Source organism: Diabrotica undecimpunctata, chromosome 8 (assembly GCF_040954645.1).
Source record: "Diabrotica undecimpunctata isolate CICGRU chromosome 8, icDiaUnde3, whole genome shotgun sequence".
Classification (NCBI taxonomy): Eukaryota; Metazoa; Arthropoda; class Insecta; order Coleoptera; family Chrysomelidae; genus Diabrotica; species Diabrotica undecimpunctata.
This window is the reverse complement of record NC_092810.1, coordinates 88,363,622-88,390,114: the sequence shown is the minus strand read 5'-3', so window position 1 is coordinate 88,390,114 and position 26,493 is coordinate 88,363,622. Positions and strand designations below refer to the sequence as shown.

At 31.9% G+C, this 26,493-nt stretch overlaps 1 protein-coding gene across 1 annotated transcript in view; it reads right to left on the bottom strand.

The window, feature by feature from the left end:
* LOC140447740 (uncharacterized) overlaps positions 1 to 26,493 on the bottom strand; it is a 399,971-nt gene that overhangs the window by 10,334 nt on the left and 363,144 nt on the right. The window contains exons 13-16 of the mRNA XM_072540569.1: positions 17,243 to 17,510; positions 16,019 to 16,042; positions 14,152 to 14,457; positions 7,867 to 7,940 (exon numbers count right to left, since the gene is read on the bottom strand). Coding sequence (XP_072396670.1) covers positions 7,867 to 7,940; positions 14,152 to 14,457; positions 16,019 to 16,042; positions 17,243 to 17,510 — 672 coding nt within the window. The remainder of the gene's footprint in view (positions 1 to 7,866; positions 7,941 to 14,151; positions 14,458 to 16,018; positions 16,043 to 17,242; positions 17,511 to 26,493) is intronic.

The window sequence follows — 26,493 nt, the reverse complement described above, 5'->3', positions numbered from 1 at the left end:
AAAGCCTAGAAAAAGCCTTAAAGAATTTGCATCGGAAACGAACAAAAGATGACTAAATATTAAACAAAGAAAAACAAAAGAGTACAACACAAAAAATAAATTTAATATTTTTACTGGGTATAAACCATAATTTTATTTTAAAATATGTTTATTTTGACGTTTCAATGTCCACTTCAGAAAGCGTATTTACAAAATACTTATTTCGAGAACAATTTCCGAAGTTTATTCTCAGTAAAAATAGTAAATTGTTAAAGCTGTAAACTAGGAAACCGCCATGTGGCGTCTTTATTCTTCTTAGTCTGATCGGGTGTTATCTGCGTATTACAATCAAAAGTTCATTCCGCTCAGGAGAACGTTGATAAATAATTGAAATAAAAATAGAAAATTACACATTTGAGAAGTATTTCTCATTTGAGAGGCATTTCAAGTACAGGAGTAATAGTACGTGGAAGAAATTATAGAAATGAAGGAATAACACGTTGTATATGTATAATAAAAATTTTTGGTTTGCTGTAATTAAAAATTCCCATTTGTAAATCACTGTCCTATCTTTAGCTTGTGTTACACACTATCACAGACTACCCTAGTTTAAATAAATCAGTTATTTTTAAAACCTAAAAAACATTAGCTAAAATGTTCATTTAATGATTTCTTTTTGGTTTAATCGTAAATACGATAGGGATTCTACACCTAGTTGTCTTAAACACTACGGGAGCCAACGTTCGTAAGGGAAAATTCGCGCCCGTATATCGATGTTACCTGCGCCAAACATAATGCAGTCCGGAAAATTAGAGACCGGGCCATGCTGCCGGTCACAGCTGGGGTCATCAGCGCCTATCAATAAGGGGTCACCTAGGGGGGAAAATCTAGGCCACGTGATGAGGGGACCAAAATGAAATTTTGAGACTCATAATACAGGGAAAGATTCAAGGAAGAAGATCGGTTGGCCGAAGGCAGAATTCTTGGTTGAAGAATCTACGTGATTGGTATCAATGCAGATCGATTGATTTGTTTAGAGCAGTAAGTTCAAAAATAACAATAGCCATTATGATTGCCAACCTCCATAGGGTGACGGTACTCTAAGAAGAAGAACGGAGCAATGTAATAAGTATTCTAGATGGATGCTAGAAAGACTAAGATGACAACCTCCATCGGCAGAAGGACTCGAATCACAGTTAAGAGAACCTACGAGTAACTCCACAAACAGTTTAGATGAAAGAAGAACAACGATATTGGTACAAAGGGATCGCCAGAAAGTGAAAAGAATGCATTACCCTAAGAAGACAATCAAGAGAAATAGGAGGAGTAACCGAAGCTAGTAGATTCGAGACGATCTACAATGCGCTAGATATAAAGAAGTAACCGAACAGGAAGGTTCGAGCCGATAATAAGAGCTACTGGAGGTGGAGAGAACTGGAGAGAGACAAGCTGGATGGGGATGTATGAGGTCAAACGTACCTAATGTATGAGATGTCACTGGATAGAAAGCTTGAAGGTACCCAAGAGCTGTTCCCATCCGGCGACTGACAGAGTGCAGTGGGACTTCGAAACTGAGCGAACTGTACCTTTTACCATCGATAAACTGAATGAAGCTAGATTGTCCTGAAGGCACGAAGGGTTCCTGGACTCAATAGAACACCGTCAGAATCGGTGAAATACATCGGCCATATTAAGCTTGAAGGGCTTTTGGAGCACATGGATGCGCTGCTTGAGACGGCGATTTCCGGGGAATTGGATGATCTCGAGGCTCTTGCTACTCCCAAAAGGGGAAGACAAGTATCGACCTGTTTGCCTTTTGTTGTGCATTGGTAAATTATATAAGGGGATGCTAAGATGACGAATCGACACGGCCTTTGAAGAGTCAGAAGGACTGTTGATATGGTGATGGAAGTCTTCCGGGAGCTGCGTAAGGTGGGGGTTGACCAGAAATGGGCGATAGTATTACTGTGTAAAGTCCGAAATGCTTTAAACACCTTAAAGTAGAAAGAGATAATTAGGTATTTATGGGCGAGAATGAGTCCGGGTTACTTGATTAATGTGGTCGCGGATTATGTTTCAGAGAGAAAAATAGTGGTAGAAAAAGGAGTGGTGATGGATGCGATGGTTGGAATATCGCATGGGTTGGAGTTAGGACCTACGCTGTGGAACCTGGCATATGATGGAGTTATGAGCCGGCAAGACGACATTTGGATTAGTGGATGCTCGTTATGCTGGTGGTATCGCGGGATGGACAGGAAGAACCTTATCTTCTTAGCATAGCATAGCATGGCATAGCTGAGGACAAGTGAAGGAACGAACGAAAATGCAAGGACTAGAACTGCCGGCATAACGTAAATATGTTGACTTGCGGAGCTGCACAGGTACGACGGTTTTCTTCGATATTAATCGCACTACCGAGATTAAAAAACTAACGACTATTTCAAAAACAGTAATATATGGACTGCCCATCGCCTGTTGTGGTTGGATCTGTCGATAATCATTACTTTTAACTTATGTTATATTAATTCGAAATCTACCTTTATCACTGATACCGTTTAGTTTGTTAAGTACCGACGTAACCTCTTCTACACTGTGGGTGATAAACACTTTGTAGTCGGCAAAGCGTAGGTAATACATCCCAACTCCAGCATTTGATGTGCCTTCGTTCCATGCATGTAATACCAGTCTCATCATACAAGCATTGTAGAGAATACGTAACCCTTTTGATTAAATTTTAAAAATAACTGACACATTAAACATAATACTCAACTACCTATCAGATAGGATGTGACCTTTGGTAGGTAAACTGAATAATTTTTTAACGACCATGAAGTAAAATGTAAAATTTATATCAAAATATGTATATTTTATTCTAAAAATAAACATAAGTATTGTTTGATCACTTCCGTAAAATCTTACAGGTATTAAAAAGTTTCTAAAAAACTCAGTTATTGAACAATAATTGGATATTATTTTGCGACACAAATCTCTTTGTAAAATGTATATTTTTTTCTTTTTGGATTATTCTGACATTTGATTTTTGACCATCTACGGCTTTTGAATAATTTATATTATATGCTACCGCAATCTTTACAATGCGGTTCCCAACTATACTCCATATAAAATAGAGAATATGCGCGCCACTGGGGAATCAGTTCTAAATTAAAATTGAGCTTTGAATAGCTCGACTATTTGGATGAAATATGCTGTTTTTATCTTTTTTACCTTTACCTCTTTACCTTTCATTACCCGTGAATAATCCCACTACTCATTAATGACTTCATCAAGGAAAAAGGATGTTACACTCTTATTTATGGTTAGTCGGACTCTTTCACATCTTATTTTACAGGTTACTAGCTTTAGTTAGTTTTTAGATACTTTTTATATTATTTCGATAATTTTGATCTTAATACTGGTATTTAGGCACAATTCAGGATGTTGAAAACTGAAGTTTTAACAAACATGAAAAATTAAATAAAAAAAAATTCAAATAATGTGAATTATTTAACATTAACAAACTAGGTCCATTTCTATAGTGTGTAGCGATAATATGACAATAATAAACAATGTCAAGAAACAATAAAATATGACAAAATATGGCTTATTTCACTTTATAGCGATTATATTTCACAAGCTTCCTGATTTCAATGCCCGTTGTTTTGGTGCATACGGTTTAAAAAAAACATTATCATTTGTGTTATGTCTCAACATTTTTCTAGTTATATTTTTTATCCAACCAAATAGTTTACAAATACCTAAAAGATTAATTTAAATTTCGTGTGAGCAAACAATACTTTTTAAACAACTTTTTCAGACGAAAGCACAGGAGTATAATAAATGTAACATACAAAAAAGGTTAACACTACATAAAATTATAACGCCGAATATCAAATCGACGAATACTACCTTCCCGATTCTGAAGCTATTGTCCCAGCCGAAAAATGCGATTAATAACAGCAGCATAAACAGAATAACATAAAATCAATGAAATCATTGTTGATAGTAAAGTGTATATTATAGTGAAAGGTATAATATAATACATAGTATGTATTAAGAGGTTTTTAGTTCGATAAACTTTTATTGACTTAAAACTAATTTAAATATGGAGATGCTAGCCAGTAGCGCACCTAGAATTTGCCTCTGGGGGGGGGGGGGAGGGTTTGGTTGGTCACCGAAATTTTTTTTTATGATGTTACTTCCATTTTGAGTCCTTACAATGTGTAACAGTGTCGGAAAATGGTCCTGGGGGGGGGGGGGTTTAACCCCAAAAATCCCCCTAGGTGCGCCACTGAGGCGCTAGCAATGGTCTAAAGTTCTAGTTCTAAGTTCTAGAGTAAATCTATTGACTATCCCACAGTCGGCTTTATTTGGACTTTTATACAGGGTTAACTCCAAGAAATGAACATAAGACAGATACACCTTGCAACACCGCAAGCTTAATATATAGCCCAAGGAAATAAGCTTTTTTCGTGATACTCGTCCGGCCAGGCATTTTTTATAAATGTTAATAACTTTTTTAAAATAAACTTATAACCTTTATATTACACACAATGTTGGGTCTTGTGGTGGTTAAAATAAGATCAAAATTTCAAGTCGATCGGTTAAAAAGTTTAATTGTTATTTAATTTGTTTATCCCAAATTCAATTTTTTTGCAACAATATAAGTCAGAAAATTAAATAGGTAATTAAATATACTAATATACCTATTCTAAAAGAAGAAGATTTATTCTATTAATATTATTTAAAAAAAAGTAAAAATAATTTTAAATACTGCAAAATAATTCGGCAAAAACATGTCGATTTTTTTATTATAAACAAAACTTTTTAACCATTGTTTAAAAGAAAAAAAAGTTAAAGAAAAAAAACCTAGGACACTTTGGGATGAAGTTAGTGTCTTTTTTTATAAATTGATAGCAGCTTTGTTTATAACAATTAAGAGAACTTATTAGGGTCATCTGAAAGAACATACTTTTAAGTTTTAGTGTGAAAAATTGGAAAAAATTCCATTTTAATGGAATCGTGAACAAAGCTTCAGAAATTTGGTCCTCAAAATTGGTCGGCTTTGAAACTAGTGAGAGCGCAGGAGGAAGGAGCTGTTAACTGTATCTCTGTTTCTTGTTTATGGATTTCGACGTTTCTTTTTCTAATTTGTATGAACTCTTTGCGTACATTACGAATATGCACTATTTAAATAATAAGATTGTTAAATAAACTATTTAATTTGCTTAAATAAATTTTTATCAGTTTTTAATTTTTTTCAGGAATATTTGAGGTAAAATTTATTGTAAAAAATAAATATTTATGATTAATATATACTTCTACAATAAACTTCGTAAATATTTTATTTATAATAATACATTTTATGAAAAAAAAAAACAAATTATCCTATTTAATTCTTTCTACTTTAAAGTAGTTACCAATATTTTTTTAAAAATAAAAAATCTTAAAGAAAAATTTGAGATTTTGCTCAATGGAAAAATCATCTCAATGAAAAAATTTTCATGGAAACCTATTTATTTATTTATTATTATTTATATCGATTAAAACAAGTTTCACCATGTGGGTATGAAATCGAACTTTTTCGACAAAAGAAACGCGCCTAACATGCTTAGCAAGAAATAAAACCTAGTTTATATGGCATTATTTATTTTCCAAGCATTACATAAAATAATAATATTTTTAGAAATAATTGAATAGGATAATTTGTTTTTTTTTTCAAAAAATCTATTATAAATAAAATATTTACGAGGTTTGTTAAAGAAGTATATATATTAATCATAAATATTTATTTTTTACAATAAAAATTACCTCAAATATTCCTAAACAAAAATAAAAACTGAACAAAAAATTGTTTAAACAAATTAGATGATTTATTTAACAATCTAATTATTTAAATAATACATATTCGTAATGTACGCAAAAGTAAATACAAATTAAAAAAAACAAACGTCGAAAACTATAAACAAGAAACACAGATACAGTTAAAAGCTCCTTCCCCCTCCAGCGCTCTCACTAGTTTCAAAGCCGACCAATTTTGAGGACCACAATTTCGAAGCTTTGTGGACGATTCCATTAAAATACAATCTTTTTCGAATTTTTCACATTAAAATCTTAATGATCCTAATGAACTTAATGATCTTATCAAATTTATAAAAAAAAAGCACTAACTTCGTGTCAAAGTGTCCTAGGTCAACTTTTTTTCCTTTTAAATTTATAAAAAAATTCAGGCTATCCAAATATGAAAAAACCAATTTTTTGCAGTCAATGGTTAAGTTATTCTAATTGTTTATAATAAAAAAATCGACATGTTTTGTCAAATTCTTTTGCAATATTTAAAATTATTTTTCCTCATTTTTTTTTAATAATATTAATAGGATAAACCTCCTTTAAAATATATCCGTATATTTAATATACCTATTTAATTTTCTGACTTATATTGTTGCAAAAAAATTTAATTTGGGATAAACAAATTAAATAACTTTTAAACTCTTTGGCCGATCGACTTGAAATGTTGACCTTATTTTAAGCACCGCAAGACTCACACAGTGTGTAATATAAAGGTTATAAGTTTATTTGAAAAAAAGTTGGTAACATCTATAAAAAACCGAAATTTTTTACTTATTTTGCAGCTTTCTAAGTAACAAATAAGGATGGGAACATTTAGAACCATTTAGATTGGAACATTTTTTTTTTATTATTTCCCTTGTCTAATAATATTCCTACTTATTGATTTGAGAACGTCAGTGCTGTGATGTTTGATGTTTAGTTCGTTAAGGTACATATATTTTATGTACTAACTTTTAAACAAAAACATAATTATATCGCTATTACTTGCCAAATTGTTCTGACTTAGCATGTTATCAATTTCAAAACTTCGGTAATCTTCAGTCGATTTCCTCTAAATTTCGAGCTATTTAATAAAAGTAACCATTTTGTGTGAGTTGTTTGTCATCGATATTATTAGCTGAATAATAGTTGCATCAAGAAAACGTCGTGAAAACTCGGCGGAATTCCCTTGTCGCACCTGCTGTTTTTAAGTACTATAGCGCTGTTGTCGATATAACATATATATATATATATATATATATATATATATATATATATATATATATATATATATATATATATATGCTCCTTGCTTGTTGAAAGCATATCATTCAATACTATCTTCACTTCGAGTTCCCACGGTGTATAGGACACCAAGGTGAAAAGTTTAAGGTGATAGATGAAAAGACTTTGATCTGTCGGAGTTAATCCTCACTTTTTTGTCTGACCCCAACTTTTAATTTGTGATATTATGCTGCTTTAATGCTGCTTCGCATAGTTCTATTATGATATATCCATTTTTCATTTACACTTCCGTCCCGATTGTTTTTTCTATGTTACAGCATAATGTTAATGTTGAATGTATATTGCTCATATTCCTGCTATAATCAGAAATCCATGTTTAGATACGCTTAAGTAAGGATACAATTTAATTACAGGAAAAAACATCGCTAGACGGTCACCAAGATAGACGTCTACTTCTAAACTATGTTCAACATTTTTTCCTTTTACGGCATTCAACTTTTGCATCAACACCTCTCAACAGACTTGTAACAATTAATGTCTTTGTATAGGCTTTGTAACACATTAAAAGTCGAAGCGTATTGCCGTAAAAAGATAGAAAATTGGTCAAAATTATCTCTAGGTTTTCTATCAAATATTTTGATTTTTGTACATGGCAAATTTTTAATAATTATTTTAAAATGTCATGTCAAATAAAAACTGAATCGGCCACAAAAGTACAGGTACCTATATATAATGATAAAATGTCAAGCAAGATTATGAAGATAAACTGTGTTTTAGTCATGATGAAAAGTGCAGTAAAAATGATGTTCTTTTTACCTGACTAGAGAACCTGCACTACCATCAACTGGTGATCCACCTAGAAGGGAGGGGCCTGCCGAGATTGGTCGCATCTTAAAAATAAAAAATCATTCAATTTTTTACCAAATATCAAATCAAATAATTTTATGTTTACTTTATACAATTAAATCTGAACATTATTCTAACTTAATCGGCATAATTATTTTTCTCTTTATTAAAATTTAGTGTTACACCCTTAATTACATTTCTTCATATGTTTCTATCTTGATCATAACAATATTAATCCTCTTCACATGTCTTGTAACCTCAGAACTCGTCCATATGATATTTTCATCTGTATAATACTTTCCTCGACTCCTTTCTTTTTCCTGCCCAACATTCACTGCCGTATATCACCATTATTTCATTCACGAATATGTATACCTTCTTTTACTCGTATACGATATAGACACGTGCTATATACAGTTTTAATATTACGGCTTGTCTGGTCTTCCTGGAGTGTTTTTTTCTTTCTTTCTGTTTTTGTTTCTTTCGTTTAGCTTTTTTTCTGGGTAATTTATGTTGAAATTCATTGTCATCGTTTTTTTATGTCATATCGACAAATTTTGGATCAAATTCCTGAACAAATGATATTTTTCAGTATTCAAAATCCGTGAGAGATAATAAATAAATGACATATCTACTTTTCTCTTCGTTCTTAATCTATACTCTTGAAGTTAAAATAAAGCGGCAATTACATGAGAAAATTTTATTGTACAAATTTTATTGTACAAAAAGTCCTTGGGCCGTTTTTTAGAATTAAGATTCGTTGATATTTTTTTGCATTCTCTTGACTTTTCTATAATGTGTTTTGCATTCTCTTGACGATTTACTTGATTGTGAGCTCGCATAAATACAGGTTGCGGCTGTGTGACCAGATTGATGACATAGATATCAGCTTCGACCATCAGAAAGAAAAATGCTTTAGGATGAACTCTCAAAATCAATGACATCTCTCGAAAATAACTAGATTTTTATCAGGTGTATAATACAGCTGCTTTCGAAAGCTAAAGACATGATTATTAAGATTGAGATATTGTTGATTATCATTTGAGTTCAAAATTAATACTAAATTTTTCAATGATATGATGAGAGATAGAAATTAGTCATCTTGCTTAACATCCTGTTCAGTTTTAATTTCTCCGTAATCGTTAAGAAAATCGTCCACAATTTGTTTATTTGAAATGTAGATGCAAACTTAATCATTTGAGATTCTCGATGAGAACATTACAACAGTATATTTTTGATTTGAATTAGTGTTCTTAGTGATATGATATATTCTTGTATTTTATAGTATCGATTGATGGAAAAATTATTGCTTGATCTTTGCTGTGAAAAGCTGTAATTGTTTGTTATTTAGCGACGGTAAATTAAGAGATAGCCGTCAACTTTAATGACTTTATCTTGTATATGTAAACCAAATATTGGCAGATATAATGGCAGATGTTTTTGTAAATCAGACTAAATACACAAAATTCTATTTTGTTTATTTTGTGTAAACTCGACATTGTCTTAAAACTGAAAGATTAGTTACATTAATCAATGCACTATTATTAACTGCACCACTATAAATGTATCGTTTTAATGGGTTACTAGGGCTTTAATCAACGCGACCTCAGCTACATACTGCTATAAAGAAATGACTGCCGATGTCTTTGAAGAATCTATTTATACAAACGATCGAATTTATTTCAGAAAATGCTGTAATCGTTATGGACAACACTACTGATACCGGATAACCGAAAAAGGTATACCATTTAGAGATGCCACGCTGAACAAGTAATTTCTAAAAGTAGCTTCAGATAACAAGTTACAATTTTTGCAGAAAACTGGAGAAAGACTCATAGACGAGACTATCAATAGTGATTTTCTTAGACTATTTCAACAATTTTTATACACTCAAGGAAAAGTATGAATCTGAGACTGAATTTTCTATCTTTACCTAATAAACGTTAGGAATAAAGTACACAAAACGAAAAAGTCTAAGGATATTTTAATAATTGGATAATACCAATGACAGAAATTTCATGACCATATAAATTTGCTTGTACTATAATTGTTGATACAGACACTCACTTTTAAAAAAAAAATTGTAAAACTGATAGCAATACGTGTTTTAGAATGTTTTTTATAAGGGACAAAAAAATCGACATTTTTATGTTTTGTTTGTTTTTAATTTTAGTCACTTTATACCATTCTTGCTTAATAGGTGAGTTAAAGATATTGTCTTTTTACCATGCAACGACAACATTTAACGTTGGATGAGATGAATAGAGCCGTGAGACTCCTTCAAGCTGGTATGCGACAAACTCAAGTTGCTGACCAGCTGGGTGTCTCCCAAAGCGTCGTAAGTCGTTTGTGGCGTCGGTTTAGAGACACTGGGAGCAGGCTTACCAGGTCTACTGATTTTTCAGTAGATCTACTGATTTCAACTTCAATCTACTGATCTACTGAAATAGTATATACATCTACTGAAAAATCTGTGGTGATCAAATTATTTTCAAAAAGTCATCATTATATCAGTTCTCGATTATAAATTTTGGAAAAAATAATTTCTCATTCATTCTTATACATAATGCAACATGCATCAATTTTCGAATGTATGAACAAACGCTTCCTTCTTTCTTCTTTATTAGTTATAAACGATAATTTATAACTATCGAATCGAAATCCGGGACTTCCCCGTCTTCGTTTTTATTTCCGAGTTCTTTACAATATCTAATGAATTGATATTTTTTATTTTTATAAAATATTTGTATATTTGTTTCCAGCAAGTGTAGATTGTGAGTTGTTATATATATGTATATATATATATATATATATATATATATATATATATATATATATATATATATATATATCTATATATATATATATATATATATATATATATATATATATATATATATATATATATATATACACAACGCAAAAGTCTAGGGATATTTTTATAAATAGACGTATTTTGTTTATCTGCAATCAACTTAAAAAAAGTAATACAAAATTTGTAGTTTAAATTGTTGTTTAATATGTCAAAAACCATAAATTGCAAAAAAAACAGAAAATTGGAGCAAAAAAAATATATTGCAAATCACCCATGTTTCACATACCACCATAAAATGTCAAAAATACGAAATATAAACTTAAAATAAAATATGGCCACCACGTTGGTTTATCACAGCTCTACATCTACTGTTCATGCTCCGAATCACATTGTTAATGTCTGCTTGAGGTAGTTGTGTCCATTGTTCTCTCAGAAGCTCTTTTAATTGAAACTCATTGTAGATATTGCCCATATGTGGAGTAATTCTACGTTGGAGCAAGTCCCATACATGCTCAATGGGATTCAAGTCCGGTGATTGTGCTGGCCACGGCAATGCATCAATACCCTCGTTATCCAACCAGTTTGTTACAATATGTGCAACATGTGGTCGAGCGTTATCATGCATAAAGTAAGAATTTTCTTCAAGAGCAGCAGCAAACGGGCGCACAACAGCTTCAAGAATAGTGTCCAAATATTGCTGACTTGTGATAAAGCCACGTGGGAAAATGAGGCCAGTTCTTCCGTCAATCATGATTCCACCCTATACCATTAATGTACCATCTCTGTATGCATACACTTCTTGAAGATGTCGTAATCGTTCTTCATTTCCGGGTCGTCTCCAAACTCTTGTCCGACGAGAATCTAGATGAAATCCATATCTAAACTCGTCACTAAACAAAACTGTGGCCTAGTCATTGTCAGTCCAATTCTAAAACTCTTGACACCAGGTTAATCTTGCAGCGCGATTGGCTCTAGATAGAGGTGGACATCTCAGTGGTCGCCGAATACGAAAATTGGCTTCATGGAGACGATTCCTCACAGTACTCCTGCTAATTGTTATATTATGTGCAAGCTGTAATTCATTAACCAGCTCGGGTGCTGTGATTGTTGGCTGCCTTCTGGCATTTAAAATTAAATATCGCTCTTGAGCGACGGTTGTAGAGCGACCAACTCCTGGATGTTGCTCGGCTGTACTCCCAGTCACTGGGAGTCCAGCCGAGCAACATCCAGGAAGTGGTCGCTCTACAACCGTCGCTCAAGACCGATATTTAATTTTAAATGCCAGAAGGCAACCAAAAATTACAGCACCCGAAATGGTTAATGAATTACAGCTTGCACATAATGTAACAATTAGCAGCAGTACAGTGAGGAACCGTCTCCATGAAGCCAATCTTCGTAGTCGGCGACCACTGAGATGTCTACCTTTATCTAGAGGAAATCGCGCTGCAAAATTAACCTGATTTCAAGAGTTTCAGAATTGGACTGACAATGACTGGGCCACAGTTTTGTTTAGTGACGAGTCTAGATATGGATTTCATCCAGATTATCGTCGGACAAGAGTTTGGAGACGACTCGGAAATGGAGAACGATCACGACATCTTCAAGAAGTGTATACATACAGAGGAGGTACATTAATAGTATGGGGCGGAATCATGGTTGACGTTAGAACTAAGCTCATTTTCTCACGTGGCTTTCTCACAAGTCAGCAATATTTGGACACTATTCTTGAACCTGTTGTGTGCCCGTTTGCTGCTCCTGTTGGAGAAAATTTTTACTTTATGCATGATAACGCTCGGCCACATGTTGCGCATATTGTAACAAACTGGTTGGATAACGAGGGTATTGATGTATTGCTGTGGCCAGCACAATCACCCGACTTGAATCCCATTGAGCATGTATGGGACATGCTTCAACGAAGAATTACTCCACATATGGGCAATATCTACAATGAATTTCAATTAAAAGAGCTTCTGATAGAACAATGGGCACAACTACCTCAAGCAGACATTCACAATGTGATTCAAAGCATGAACAGTAGATGTAGAGCTGTGATAAACCAATTTATGGTTTTTGACATATTAAACAACAATTTAAACTACAAATTTTGTATTTCTTTTTTTTTTTCAGTTGATTACAGATAAACAAAATACGTCTATTTATAAAAATATCTCTAGAATTTTGCGTTGTGTGTATCTTAATACATTAATGTCGCGAATTTTAAAGAATATTGAAACTTTATTAGTCTATTAAATTTTCAGTTCAAACTGGGTGGTTTGTCAGAAAATACAGATGGCTACCTTCGTTCGAATTAAAATTTTAGTATACGGGGTTGGACCAGAAAGGCGAAAACTAAACAGACACATTATCAGAACTGCGACAACATTTTTGAAAAACTAAACGAGACGAGGTATTTTCTGATATTTTTGATTATTTTACTTAAAAATGAGGCTAAAAATTAATATGGTTACGTTTTTCTGTGGGTCAGAGATTAAGTGAAGCAAACATGGTTTAACTTACTTTATTTTAACTGCAAAAACTCACTTAATTACTAATATCGCAAATTCTAATTATATTAATAATTATCGCTTCACACAGATATCGCTTACAAAACAATTCGCCAATACTCGCCCTCACAGCAGGCTTATATAAGGAAAACTACACGTTCTGGAAAACCTTACGCGTCGTTTACCGGGTGTCGAGAACATCTCCGTATCGATAGAAACGGTGCGTGGAATATTCAGCGGTGAGTATTCCCGACTTCACTAAAACACAAAGCACAGGTCTGCAATTGGGGGTATATAACACAACAATATAATTTACTATTTTTACTGGAAATAAGTCATCATTTTACTTTAAAATAAGTTTATTTTGACGTCGAACGTCAAAATAAACTTATTTTAATGTAAAATTGTGGCTTATTCCCAGTAAAAATACTAAATTTTATTAACATGCCACAAGAAAACAGCTTCAGAATCAAAATAATACAAATTAACGGTTATAACTGACAAAAAAAGTTAAGTTAAAAAGTATTTCTTTTTGTTAAGTTAAAAAGTATTTCTAAAAATGTATTTCTTTCTAAATAAATAAAATAAAGTATTGCAACGAATTTAAAAATTTAAACACTAGTATAGGGAATTCCAAGTGCTTTAAATTGCTATTAAAAAATGTTGCCTGGATTCTTAGCCTGGCAAGAGGGGTCAGAGTAAAATAAACGAAAATACCGAAAAATATGTCGCCCTTCAATCAAAAATCGACATGTCTCTGGATTTTTCAAAAAATGTCACAGTTCCTGATAATGCTTCTGTTTCGTTTTCGTCTGGCCACCCTGTATATATTTACTTGTAACATTTTTAGGATGGCTCTATAAAAGATAATTCTCTTTTTGAACACATAATGAGACTATCATGTATATTCAAATGTAATAGAAACTTCGAACATACCCTTTCTGTTTGTGTAGCAGCGTTACATGTGGAGCTTTCGCACGTGGTGGAAGCTGGTGCGGAATTGGCGTGGTAGTTGTCTTCTGCGAGCCGTACCATCTGTTCTTGAAGATTTTGCACCGTCTTCTCCCTATCCTCCAGTTGGCCTTGCAGGAACAGCACTTGCCTCCGTAGCTCAGCCAGTTCTGATATCACTTTCGCTTCGTTTTGGCTGCTGCCGTCATCGCTCACGTCATTGTCCGGACACAGACTGTTGAAGATCCCATTCGTCAAGTGCTGACTTTCAAATGGGTTGTGAGTTTCTGACTGTAAATCATAAGTTACGTTCTAAATATTATTATTGAATATATAACCAACTTATTCGATAACAATTTTTATTATAAAGAAAATAACGAGTTAAATAAATATTGAGGGATATTGACGTGGCCCATCTCAGTTGCTTCAACTATTAAAATCACAGTTTTTTGGTCACTATAAAAAATTATCTGTATCTGCTACATGCTTTTGTTGGTTTTAAAGTTAATTAAAATGGAATTTTTAATAATATATTCAATAGAAAAAAAGTGAATCGGTTATCTTTATAAACTTCAGGCGGCTTTTGAAAAATCAAATCACAACAATTGCCAATTATTTCTGTTAGACGTATTTTATAAATTTTAAAGCTTTCTGGTATTTGCATGGTTTCAAAATGGGCAGAGGAAAGTTTATCAATGTGAAAATGTGTTCAATTATTGTTAGATTTTTTAATTCTGGAAAATCAAACTCGGAAATTTCAGGCGTATTACAATTATCACGGAATGGTGTAACAAATATAGTTAAAAGATATAACAGGTTCAGTCGCCTCAAAGTCTCGCAATGTGGGAAAAATGAAAATTACTAACACATAATCTGTTAAATGGATGGTCCGAGTAGTACAAAAACCGGGATGGAAATTTCAAATTTGATACTTGCAAATATTGCCAGACTCCTCATTTTTGTGATTGTATTAATCACTTTGGTGTTTTAAATAAAACACCCTGTATATTGAAATGTCTGATCTAAATAACGTCGAACATTTATTTACACCAAAATGAGCTGGAGCTCCGTCTTGCTAAAATCAATTCTCATTGGTTTTATTAATAACAATAATTGGACATTAAGATCAGCACTTCTCAGTAGTACTCACAAACTCAGTACTACTAATGATACTTATTTTAATATAAATGTCTCTATATAAGTTATGTAGATGTATGTATATATAAGTTATGAATATATGTATGTTCAAACAATGATTGGTTGAAAACACCACTTCGAATAATTCGAAAAAAAAAGGCCTGAATCACATTTATTCCATTCTGAGAACACTAATAATACTAATAGCGGGATAAAATCGGGAACCCATCTATAAATCAAGAACAAATAATGCGTTTACTAATAAATATACTTAAAATATATATTTTGGTACAGCTATGAAATTACTTTAAGTGCCTGATTTAGTACTCTGTTTAATTATTTTACAGACTTTAATCAGAATAGTTTAATCCTATGTTGAACTTGTATTGAAAATACTTTATTCCTTGATTCTTTGTTTTAATGATCTAGTTTATTCATAGATTTCTTATATACGAGCAAATATCAAAAGCTTTAGCCTATTTCATTGGTGTTGTTTAAGAGCCCATGTCGACGGAAATCATATATCAAAAGCTTGGTTCAATCGCGTTGTTTGACGGTCCATACTGTACAGTGGAAAATAATAAAAATTTAATTTTTCATAGAAAAGTACTTTTATGTTTAAAAATCTACTTCTAGTGATTTACAGGCAATGATATATATTTTAAGAATAGCAAATTAAAATTTGTAAAAAGATACTATAAAACTCTTAACTTACCCTCAACAATTCCTCTTCTACTGTCTGATGTGTAACAAAATCACAATACATGCAAAATATAAAAAAAATAAGTGCATCAAAATTTAAGCAAAATAAGTGAAAAAACTCATACAAAAATAAAAATACACACAAACTACTGTAATGAGAAAAATATACTTTATTTTAACGCAAAAATAATATTGCTCGATTTTGTCAGTAATATTAAGACATGTGTACCCACTTATCTTTCGTGACTTTTTCTGGGCCTAAATGTAGAATTTTTTTCATAATAGTTTATGCAAGTGGGTTACTGGTGATATTTCTATATACCAGAGTTGTAGTTAACCCATCTTATTCTTGGTGATCAATACAATATATATTTATCCTTATTAAAAATCCCAGGATTGCCGATAGTTTCGATTTTTAAGGTTAAATGAAATTAGGCACTATATTTTATTAACGTGCACGTAGAGATCTAGGTTAGGGTAATTGATCATGAGTAACAAATCATAGAGATTAAATATGAACCAAGGTTATGCAGATATCTCGGATCTTTATTGATATGGCTATTATATGTATTTTACCACTTAACATGACTATTATATCTTAGCCTATTTGGCTCTTTTTTGCACCTATCCGGCTCGGTAGAGATTTTGTCTAATGTTTTTTCCTTTATATAGCTCACAGTTTATCATTGTTACTAAATATTTCGTAACTCCAATGCAAAAAAACTGCTACTACAAAGATTTTTGTTAAAAAAAGTTTATGTCGCTTATTTCTTTACATTTATTCACTAAATTTTCCCCTCTTCTATTCCTCTAATATATTTTTTCTCTATTCTTGTTATTTTAGGTGGTACGGTTTTAATATTTCTCTTCTTTACGATTTTAAGAACTCAAAGTATGTCTATATGATATTAAAAAATGAAAATAAAAAAGTTTTACCACTAACACATGCAATTACTTAAAATACTGTTGCCAACAATCCGGACACCTTGATAAACCAATAAATGAGAAAATAAATTATAAGACTTTAAGTTAACGTTAAAACATTCCTGAAAAAATGTGGAAACTGTAATGTGCTCTTTAGAAAGATTGTCACCATCTGGTCAAAGATGCTTATGACAAGAGATATACTTGTTTTTCATACCAAGTTCGACTTTTAAATCGTCAAGTGTCAGGGTTGTTTTGCAGAGTAATAAATTATACAAAAACTTAATTTGAAACTACGAGTAATACGACTAACCTCATTAAGAACTCGTCTAAGTTTCAACAACATAGTCTTGATTCCTACGATATCCTGCTTGACGGCCGTATGACTGGCGCGATCGAGACGGATACTGTCATCCGAATCGTAACCACACGCAGACGAGAGATTGGCGACTCTGTTATAACGTACTGGACTGCTGGTGGCTGAAGGACGTGAAACACGTCCTAAAGTCTTCGGAGAGTCTACGGTGGAGTTGGGAGTGCTGACTCGCGATGATAATAGGCGAGTTCTCGAAGCGGTGGTGCTGTAAAGAAAAGAAACCCTTATGATAGTCAAATTCAAAAGAGAACGTTAGTATAGTCAAATTCAAATAGAGCGATTGAAGAACTATATGCAAAAATTCTAATAAATGGTTTATAGCATAAACAATATGATTAGTATCGTAACAGTTATAGTCATAGTAGTGACGTGTCAAAAAATAAACTTACAACTCAAATTATTAAAAATACACAGATTTAAACCGTATATTTAAAATATTATTTACATATTATTAATTATTAAATATGTGTTTGTCTATATGACTTTTGACGACGTTTCGTATTGAAAGAGGCGTTCGGCAAGGAGACAACATGTCTATTAAATTATTTACAACTTTGCTAGAATACGCTTGTAAAACAATAAATTGAAACGAAAAGGGCATCAATGTAGATGGAAAAACGTAGATGATATCGTTCTTATTTCAGACAGCTTTGATCAGGCACAGATAATGCTCCAAGAACTCCATACTGCCACAAAAAGAGTTGGTCTTAAAATAAATTTTTCAAAAACATAATTTATGACAAATTTAGTCCACAACAAAAACATCTCAGTAGAAGATAAAGATATTGAGCCAGTTGACTCCTATAAATACTTGGGCCATGAGATCAGAATAAGTCGAGACAACCAAACAATCGAGCTGAAAAAAATAAACCTCGCTTGGGCTGCATTTGGAAAGATGAAGGATATTTTTAGGTCTAAGATTCGAATGTGTCTAAAGAGAAAAGTATTTAATCAGTGTATTTTGCGAGTGATGACCTACGGCGCAGAAACCCTAACACTCACAAGAACAACAGTGAGTAAACTACAAGTTGCGGAAAGGGCAATGGAGAGAATAATGTTAGGGATTTCTCTACGTGATAGAATACCCAATGCTACTATACGTAAAAGATCAGGAGACCCCGAATACAAGCTAACAGAAATAGAGGTCGACCACCAACGAGATGGACAGATAACATAAAAAGAGTGACTACAAATTGTATTCAGATGACGCAAAATCGGACTAAGTGGAAAAGCATGCGAGAGGCCTATGTTCAGCAGTGGACGTTAGAGGCTAGTTGATAATGATGATATATAATGAACTATTTTATTATAGATGTTCTATGATATCTACTATATTTAATGAGAATAAATTGAAAATACGATTTCATTTATGCAAATATAACAAATTTCAATTAAAATTGTCATTTATTTCCATTAACTACAGTAGATAAAATTATTAAATATCATAACTGTTAAAAAATATTATAAATTTAAATTACTATTATAATAAGATCCATTATTGTCTGCTGAAATTCTGCAATCACTTAATTATTGAAATTACTTATATCTACCCGACGGTTACATTTCCCAGTACTTCACAGTTTCTTCCAGATATCTACAGTGACTGTGGCAAATCCCTGTTTAACCAACAGTGTATAGCTTCTACCTTGAAATGAACAATTTTGTCTTGCAATTCTATTTTTTTATTTGCTGTAGGGTTTAAGCCTGGACGCTAAACAAAGTTTTTAAAAACCGGTCCACTTTCTTAAGGTCAAAATTATATTGAATATGATTTGATAAAGTTGCGGCTTAAACATTTTATATTGGTTGTTACGTGAAAATATGGAAATAATAAGGGTCTAATATCAAATTAATGTCAAATAAAAAAAAATGTATTTATTTTTAATTTGTATAACCACTACGAAAAAACATCAAATTTTAATTTGCGTTAATTTTGAGAGATAAATTATGACTTAACAATACTTTTTATGCACTAAATAACATACGTTGTTGAACTCCATGTTTTGATATTAGTCGCTTCACCACTGACTGAATTTTCTAGTTTTCTCGCTGTTGACGGAGATCTTTTGTATCGTAGTTCTGTGGTTCGGTTTATTCTTATTATATTGCCATTCTTCATGATTCGCTTATAAACTACTTATGTATAAAAATAAATGTTCTACGTTGTCATACGAAATTGATATCTAAACGATGTAAACAATTTGCACAATAGGGCTTTTCATAGGGCGAGTCAGATGCCTTTTTCTTGTCATTAAAAACATTAAACACAATTAAAATAATATATCAGGGTGAAGTTGTCCCATCCCATTGACCTTGCAGAGGGTGATTTAGAAGACTGCATACTTTCACCTAGCATGTTCATTGTGGTATTAAAGGAACTAATAAGGATCGTGGTGTGTAAAAAAGATACTAGATGAGGACTTAGGAGTAGATTGGCCGATTGGATTTTGTAGACATTGCCTCATTGCCTTTTTTCTCAAATGCAGCGATGTATAGAGATGTTAATCTAAATTTAAGCGTGGGAACCTTCGTAAATAAGGAAAATTGCTTGAGTTTAACATTCATGAATAAAAGAAAAAAGAAATTTGTGTAAACGAAGGAAGCAATAGTTCGTTGAAAATGGGTCGGGACGAAGGAGCAGCAAAAGGTATGTAAAATTGATTAAGGAAGAGAATTGGCTTCTTTAAGTACCTTTACAATATCTGAAAAATGGAGAATTTCCCTAAAAAATTATTATATGAGAGTAAAAATAGATTGGACCATTAATAAGTTAACCTGTAGGTATGATTTAATAAGAATGGCTTGGATTGGAATCCTGCAATCAAATTATGGAAAACAAAGGAGATACAAAGATATATAGACAAGAATAGCAAAGATACATTTAACGTATTAAGTAAATCGTAACAAGCATAAGAAATAACAAAATTTAACGTTTTTAATAGCTGTGTTAAAACCATATTAATTACTGAAGAAAATACTTAAAAACATGGTACAACAAGAAAACCACAAACTTTCATGTAAAGATATATAAGAAAGATCCTGAAGACATATTGGCCTAACGGAATAACTAATAAAGACCTAAGAAAAGAACAAATCAAATCAACATATCTGCTACAATAAAGAAGAAAAATTGGAACATTGTGAGCCAATAGAGAAACACCAGATAATAGTTGAACAACAAAATCTGATTCAGATGTGGGATAGTTGAAAATAGAGCAAGAAATAGAGAATGAAAAGAAATTGTACATGTATTTCCATCTCATATTACTGGCCTTGAAATGCAGAAGCGCCGAATACTCCAAAAGGAAGAATGGTACTAGAGAGTAATTACAATCCTCGAAAAGGTAAAAAGGGAGTCGACACGGAAAATGTGGAAGAGATCCGTGGAACAACACGCTAAAATATTAGGAAATTCCCTATGTTTCAAGTGGGAGTTAAAGTGAATAGTCAACTCAGAAATACGTAAAAAAATACTGTATTATAGAAAACTACTTTGTGGTGAAGATAGTACATATACAATATAATAAGAGTAAGATAATTATCGGAATAAAAAAATCTGCTTTGAAAACATTCTGTATTGTGGATTACAGAATATTTAATATATTAAAGTTAAATCTGAAAGCAACCACAGACTAACAAACTTCTATAGATAAAAAAGGAATTAAGAACAGCTGTTGAAATATTGATATATGACATTAGTAGCGAATTATGACCAGTGGAAAAGACAAGAGGAGGACAAAAATGGAAAGAATGAGACTTGATAAATAAGTGAATACTATTGTGTTACTTTTATTTCAATTACAACATCGACTGCTTCAACAAAATGGAAGTGCAATTCTATAAGTTAAAATTCTCTAGAGTTGTTTTAGTTTTTGGTAATTCGCTTTTTCTTCTGGTTTCCGATTATTATTTTTCATGAAGTGTTTATTCTATGAAGTACATATGTGAGATTTATTACAAATTTGAACAGGTGTAACGATAGCTTAAACATAATTAAATTCGACAAACCGTAAAGAAACATTGCAGATTGCGTTTCAAAGAAGTGTAAATGTAGAAAAGAAAGCAATAACTGGATTAGAAACTATATGGCATAACATAAAAGACAAAATTACTTTAATCACTATCGATTTATTAACGATCATAACAGACAATGGCAATAAACCATGAATGACTGAAGAAATCCTCAAAATGATTGGAGAAAGAAAACAATATAAGAATATAAACGAAATAAAATAAATGGACAAATGTCTAGACATAAAAAAAATCAAAGAAGCAAATTAATGGTGACCTGGTAAATGGCGGAAATAGAAGATCTGGAAAAAGGTACTTTTAAGTTGCATAAGAAAATTCAGTAGAAATCCGTATTATAATTGAAATTCCAGAACTAATTTAATAGAATGAAAACCGTGCTTTGCAACCTACAACATATACTACATATTCTACCCTGCTATATGGAGTGGAAACGTGGACCCTAGCAGAATCAATCAGTAACAAAATATCAGCTTTCAGAATGTGTTGTTATCGCAGGACGATGTATCTAGTTGCCAACTTAAAGTTTCAGAAGTTTGAATAAAATAATGTAATAATAATAATGTTAAAGGTTAAAACAATAGGCAAGATCAAAAACTGCTCTATATAGTTAAATGTAGTTAAATGACATAGTTTGGGCATATGATGAAAACTTTAGGAAACGCATTCTTTAAGTTAAAAAAAATAGTATATTAAAAGACAGCAGATGCAAATCTTTTGACTAAAGTATATGAGAGTGGGCTGGCTAAAAAATAATTAGAACTATTCAGAGAAAGCTGTAAACAAAGTAAACCGTAATGGAATTGGAATGAGACACGTTTTGTTTATAATAAATTAAGAAATTATTCTTATAGCAATCATGAATAAAATATTGTTATAGAGATCACTATAAAAAAATAAGATAGTTAGTTCTTTTTTACAGAAAAGATATATTTTTAAATATCGTTGCCAAATCTATGATGTACTGATGTATACCAACAACACCTATTTATTTTCAGTAATACCAAAAATTTAACTAAAAAATTATCGGATTTCGCTTGTTTATTCCATTCTGACTCACCCTATACATTTCAAAGGGCACGGATAGGTTCGGATATTATTTCATAGGCACTGTGATCACAAGACTTTCCGAAAGTCAAAAATTATCTATAGTTTTCAGCGACATCGCGACTATCTCACGACTTTGAGGAAACTGAGAGAAAATCGTTTTCGGGATGGATGGACGTTCCACATTCTACTCTAGAACGCAATACAACGGAGCGGCGCTATCGATTTTAGGTTAGGGACGATAGTGGAGAAATGAGCAATTCGTGTTTTTATCGAGGTAAAGTTTTATAGATCATCAGAAGATAAATCATACATTTTAATTACGGATCATAAAGGATGTTTGTTGTAAAAAGGACAATCTTAAAATTATCCATTTAAAACTTTGTTATAAACTATGTATATTACGACAGTGGATCTCGAACGGTTTTCGCTGTCTCAAAAATTGCGAGCTCTTTTCTAAAATAAAATATTTCATTTCTTCACATTTTCATTCTGAAACTACTAACTCAAACATAGACCAAGACTAGAGCAAGATAACTTAATAGAAAATATGACAAATGACAGAAATTAAAGAAATGGTTGTAAAGAGCAAGTCGATGTAAGTCGGTTACCGGAAATGTTTACAAATAAATATACAAAGGAGACTTATCTTCAGATATATAAGAAAGTTGCTAATGCCAGGCTGAAATAAAAAGTTTTTGGTCTCACTAAAAAAGTTGAGTTTCTTTATATGAAAAGTGCACTCATTATTATATCTTCCTACATTTTGTTAAATATCTATTTTAAAACTTAAATTTTTTTTATAAAATGAGCCGTATCCTATTTCCTTCAGTTAGTAAGCGTTTTAGATTCAATTTTTGGATTTAAAGATTAAATTTTCTTCTGCATCTTTTCATCTCCATTAATTTTACCATAAATTTCCAACTGCCAACGCAAATAAATTTATATAAAGTTTATTTGCGTTCTAAACCCCAACTCTTTTGTACTAATTATTTTTTATTTAAGTCCATCGTATTTGTTGTGTTTAAATCTGGATGGTATGACAGATTTTTTAAAGATATAGGTATGTCAACTTTCTTAAAGTACTTTTTTAATTTGTATTGAATACGACCTTGTTTGTCTATTATACGCGAACTTCATACAGTTGCTGTCACAAATACTACATTTTTCTTTACCGATAGGCGATCGGTTTACCCCTATAAGCATAGCATAAACCGACTAATTTTTTTTTGTATTTCTACCGCACCAAACATTTTTTATTCGATTTTAAACATATGTTACGAGCAATATCCAAAATTGGACAATTCTAGCATTGTATGGGGACTTTGTATAAAAGAATTTATGTACAATGTTCGAATTTCAATAAGTAGCGATGCGTCAAAATTTGGGAGAATATATCGATTCATATCGATTTTTACAATATTATTTTCCATTTGTTATTAAAGATGTTAAAGACAAACACACATCAATGCAGTTATAAATCCATAATTAATTAGGGCTTCTGATTTCTGGATTGTAGGATTAAATTATTTTAAATTATCATACACATCTCTAGAAAATCTGGAATAATTCACAAACATATTCTCTCTATTACAGTGACGTACCTATCTCTTGAAGCTTTCAAATGTTTCACTAACATTATCACTCTATTGCAGAACAATTTCTTCTTATTAATTAGTTATATTTTAGTTTGACACAGGATTTTATTACATTGTCGATTCGAAAAAGAACAATTCTATATATATATATATATATATATATATATATATATATATATATATATATATATATATATATACATATATATATATACATATATATATATATATACATATATATATATATATATATATATATATATATATATATATATATATATATATATATATATATATATAAAATATAAAAATATCAAATATTTAACAAGAAATGTTCGATTTTTGATTCGGTGTCGCTTGTCAATAATAATTAATCGATTCGAATCGATGAGAGTTTCGGTTCTTCTTCTTCTGGTTCCTATCCGTTTCGGATGTTGGAAATCATATTGGCAATCATCACCTTGCTCGCTGCGGCTCGAAACAGCTCCGTTGAGGTTTTCTTAAACCATGTTCTTAAATCCCGCAGCCATGATATTCTCCTTCTACCGGGTCCTCGCTTACCTTTGACTTAACTTGCAATATAGACTGCAGCAGGGAGTAACGGTACTGATTTCTCATAACGTGTCCCAGAAATTGCAATTTTATGCGTTTGATTGTAAACACAATCTCTGGTTCCCTCTTCATTTTTTCTAGAACTTCCTTGTTCGTGATCCTTGCTGTCCATGATATTCTCAGCATTATTCTATAAAGCCACATCTCAAATGCTTCAAGTTTTTTAATAGTGGTGTCTGTAAGCGTCCATGCCTCCGCCCCGTACAACAACACAGAGAAAACATAGCATCTCAAATGTCTCATTTTTGTATCTAGGGATATGTTGTGACTTTTGAAGATGGCGCTCATTTTGTTAAAGACCGTTCTTGCCTTTCCTATGCGGCACTTTATTTCCTGTACATTGCTCCACTGTTCGTTTATAATAGTTCCCAGGTAGCAATACTGTTTTACTCGCTCTATCTGCGTCCCATTAATGTAAAGATGAGCCCCATTTATATTCTTCTTGCTGATAATCATTTGTTTCGTTTTGTGGGTATTAATGTTTAGTCCGTACTGTTGACTGTACTCGTTTATTCTGTCCATTAGCCTCTGAAGTCCCTCTAAACTATTTGCTATCACCATGGTGTCGTCGGCATATCTAACATTGTTTACTCTTTCACCATTTAGAAGGATGCCTTCGTCTATTCCGTAAAGAGCCTCGTTAAAAATTTTCTCTGAGTACATATTAAATATCAACGGCGATAGGATACATCCCTGTCTAACTCCGCGTAGTATTTTTATGTGATCTGTTTCTTCTCCGTTAATTTTCATGTATGCGGTCTGATTCCAGTATAGTTCTGAAATTATTCTGAGGTCTTTGTCATCCAGGTCTGCTTCTTTTAAAATGTTTATCATCTTTTGATGTTGAACTGAGAGTTTCGGTAATCATTTTTAATTTTGATCATTTCGGACATTGTACAGTTTGGGGTACAATGCTGGAAGTGGACAATAATTTCCGTAAAATGTTAGGATTGTATAATTTCAGACTTTGCTCGTAACATATAATATATATATATATATATATATATATATATATATATATATATATATATATATATATATATATATATATATATATATATATATATATATATATTGTTATGATATGTAAAATCGAGAAATATATTGGTTTGTTTAAAATATTTCAAAATTCAATAACATTAAAATAATTCAGATAAGTAGGATAATATCCAACAAACATTTCGAAGAAGGAGAGTTATTAATTTCTTGAATTACCTGTACTAAACACAATGTAAGCTTTACATCAATCATTTCTTTGTTATACTTGAGTGACCCGCATAAGTTTAAGTGAAAGCCAAAGAATTGAACGGGGTTTTTCAAAATCCATTAATGCAGTGATTAAAGACAATAGAAGGGATTATAGAAAGTGGTTTTTGTTAGTTTTTAAGAATTATAGAAAAATATTATTTGTAAATAAGTTTTAGGAAATTTATAAGTATAGGTAAAAATTTGTTTGTTATCGAAATGAAGAAATGGGGGAATTGTGACGAGTTGTGATTGGCGGAGATTGAAAAAGGTGGGATAAGTGTGTGGGAGAAAGTTTAGCGAGATTGAGGAGAGAGAAAAGATAGTCAGTTGGTTTTCCAAGTCTGTAAGAGGAACAGGGATTGTTCTCTGGCGGTTCCTGAAATGTAGCAAGCAGTAGTGTGGAATGTTAGTGAGTTTTTGTGGAGTTAGTGTATCTGACAGGAGCTGAAGCAGCAAAATATTGTAAGTCATATTTCTCTACTTATATTCCAAGAGTCACTGTTCAGGCCAACGAGAGATTCAGTTTATCGTAAAGAGAAGATATTCCAAGAGTCATTTTTCACTCGGGCCAACGAGAGATTCAGTTTATCGAGAGGAGAAAAGGCTATCATAATTTGAATGATTTGTGCTTTTGAAGGAGATCATTAAGGACGA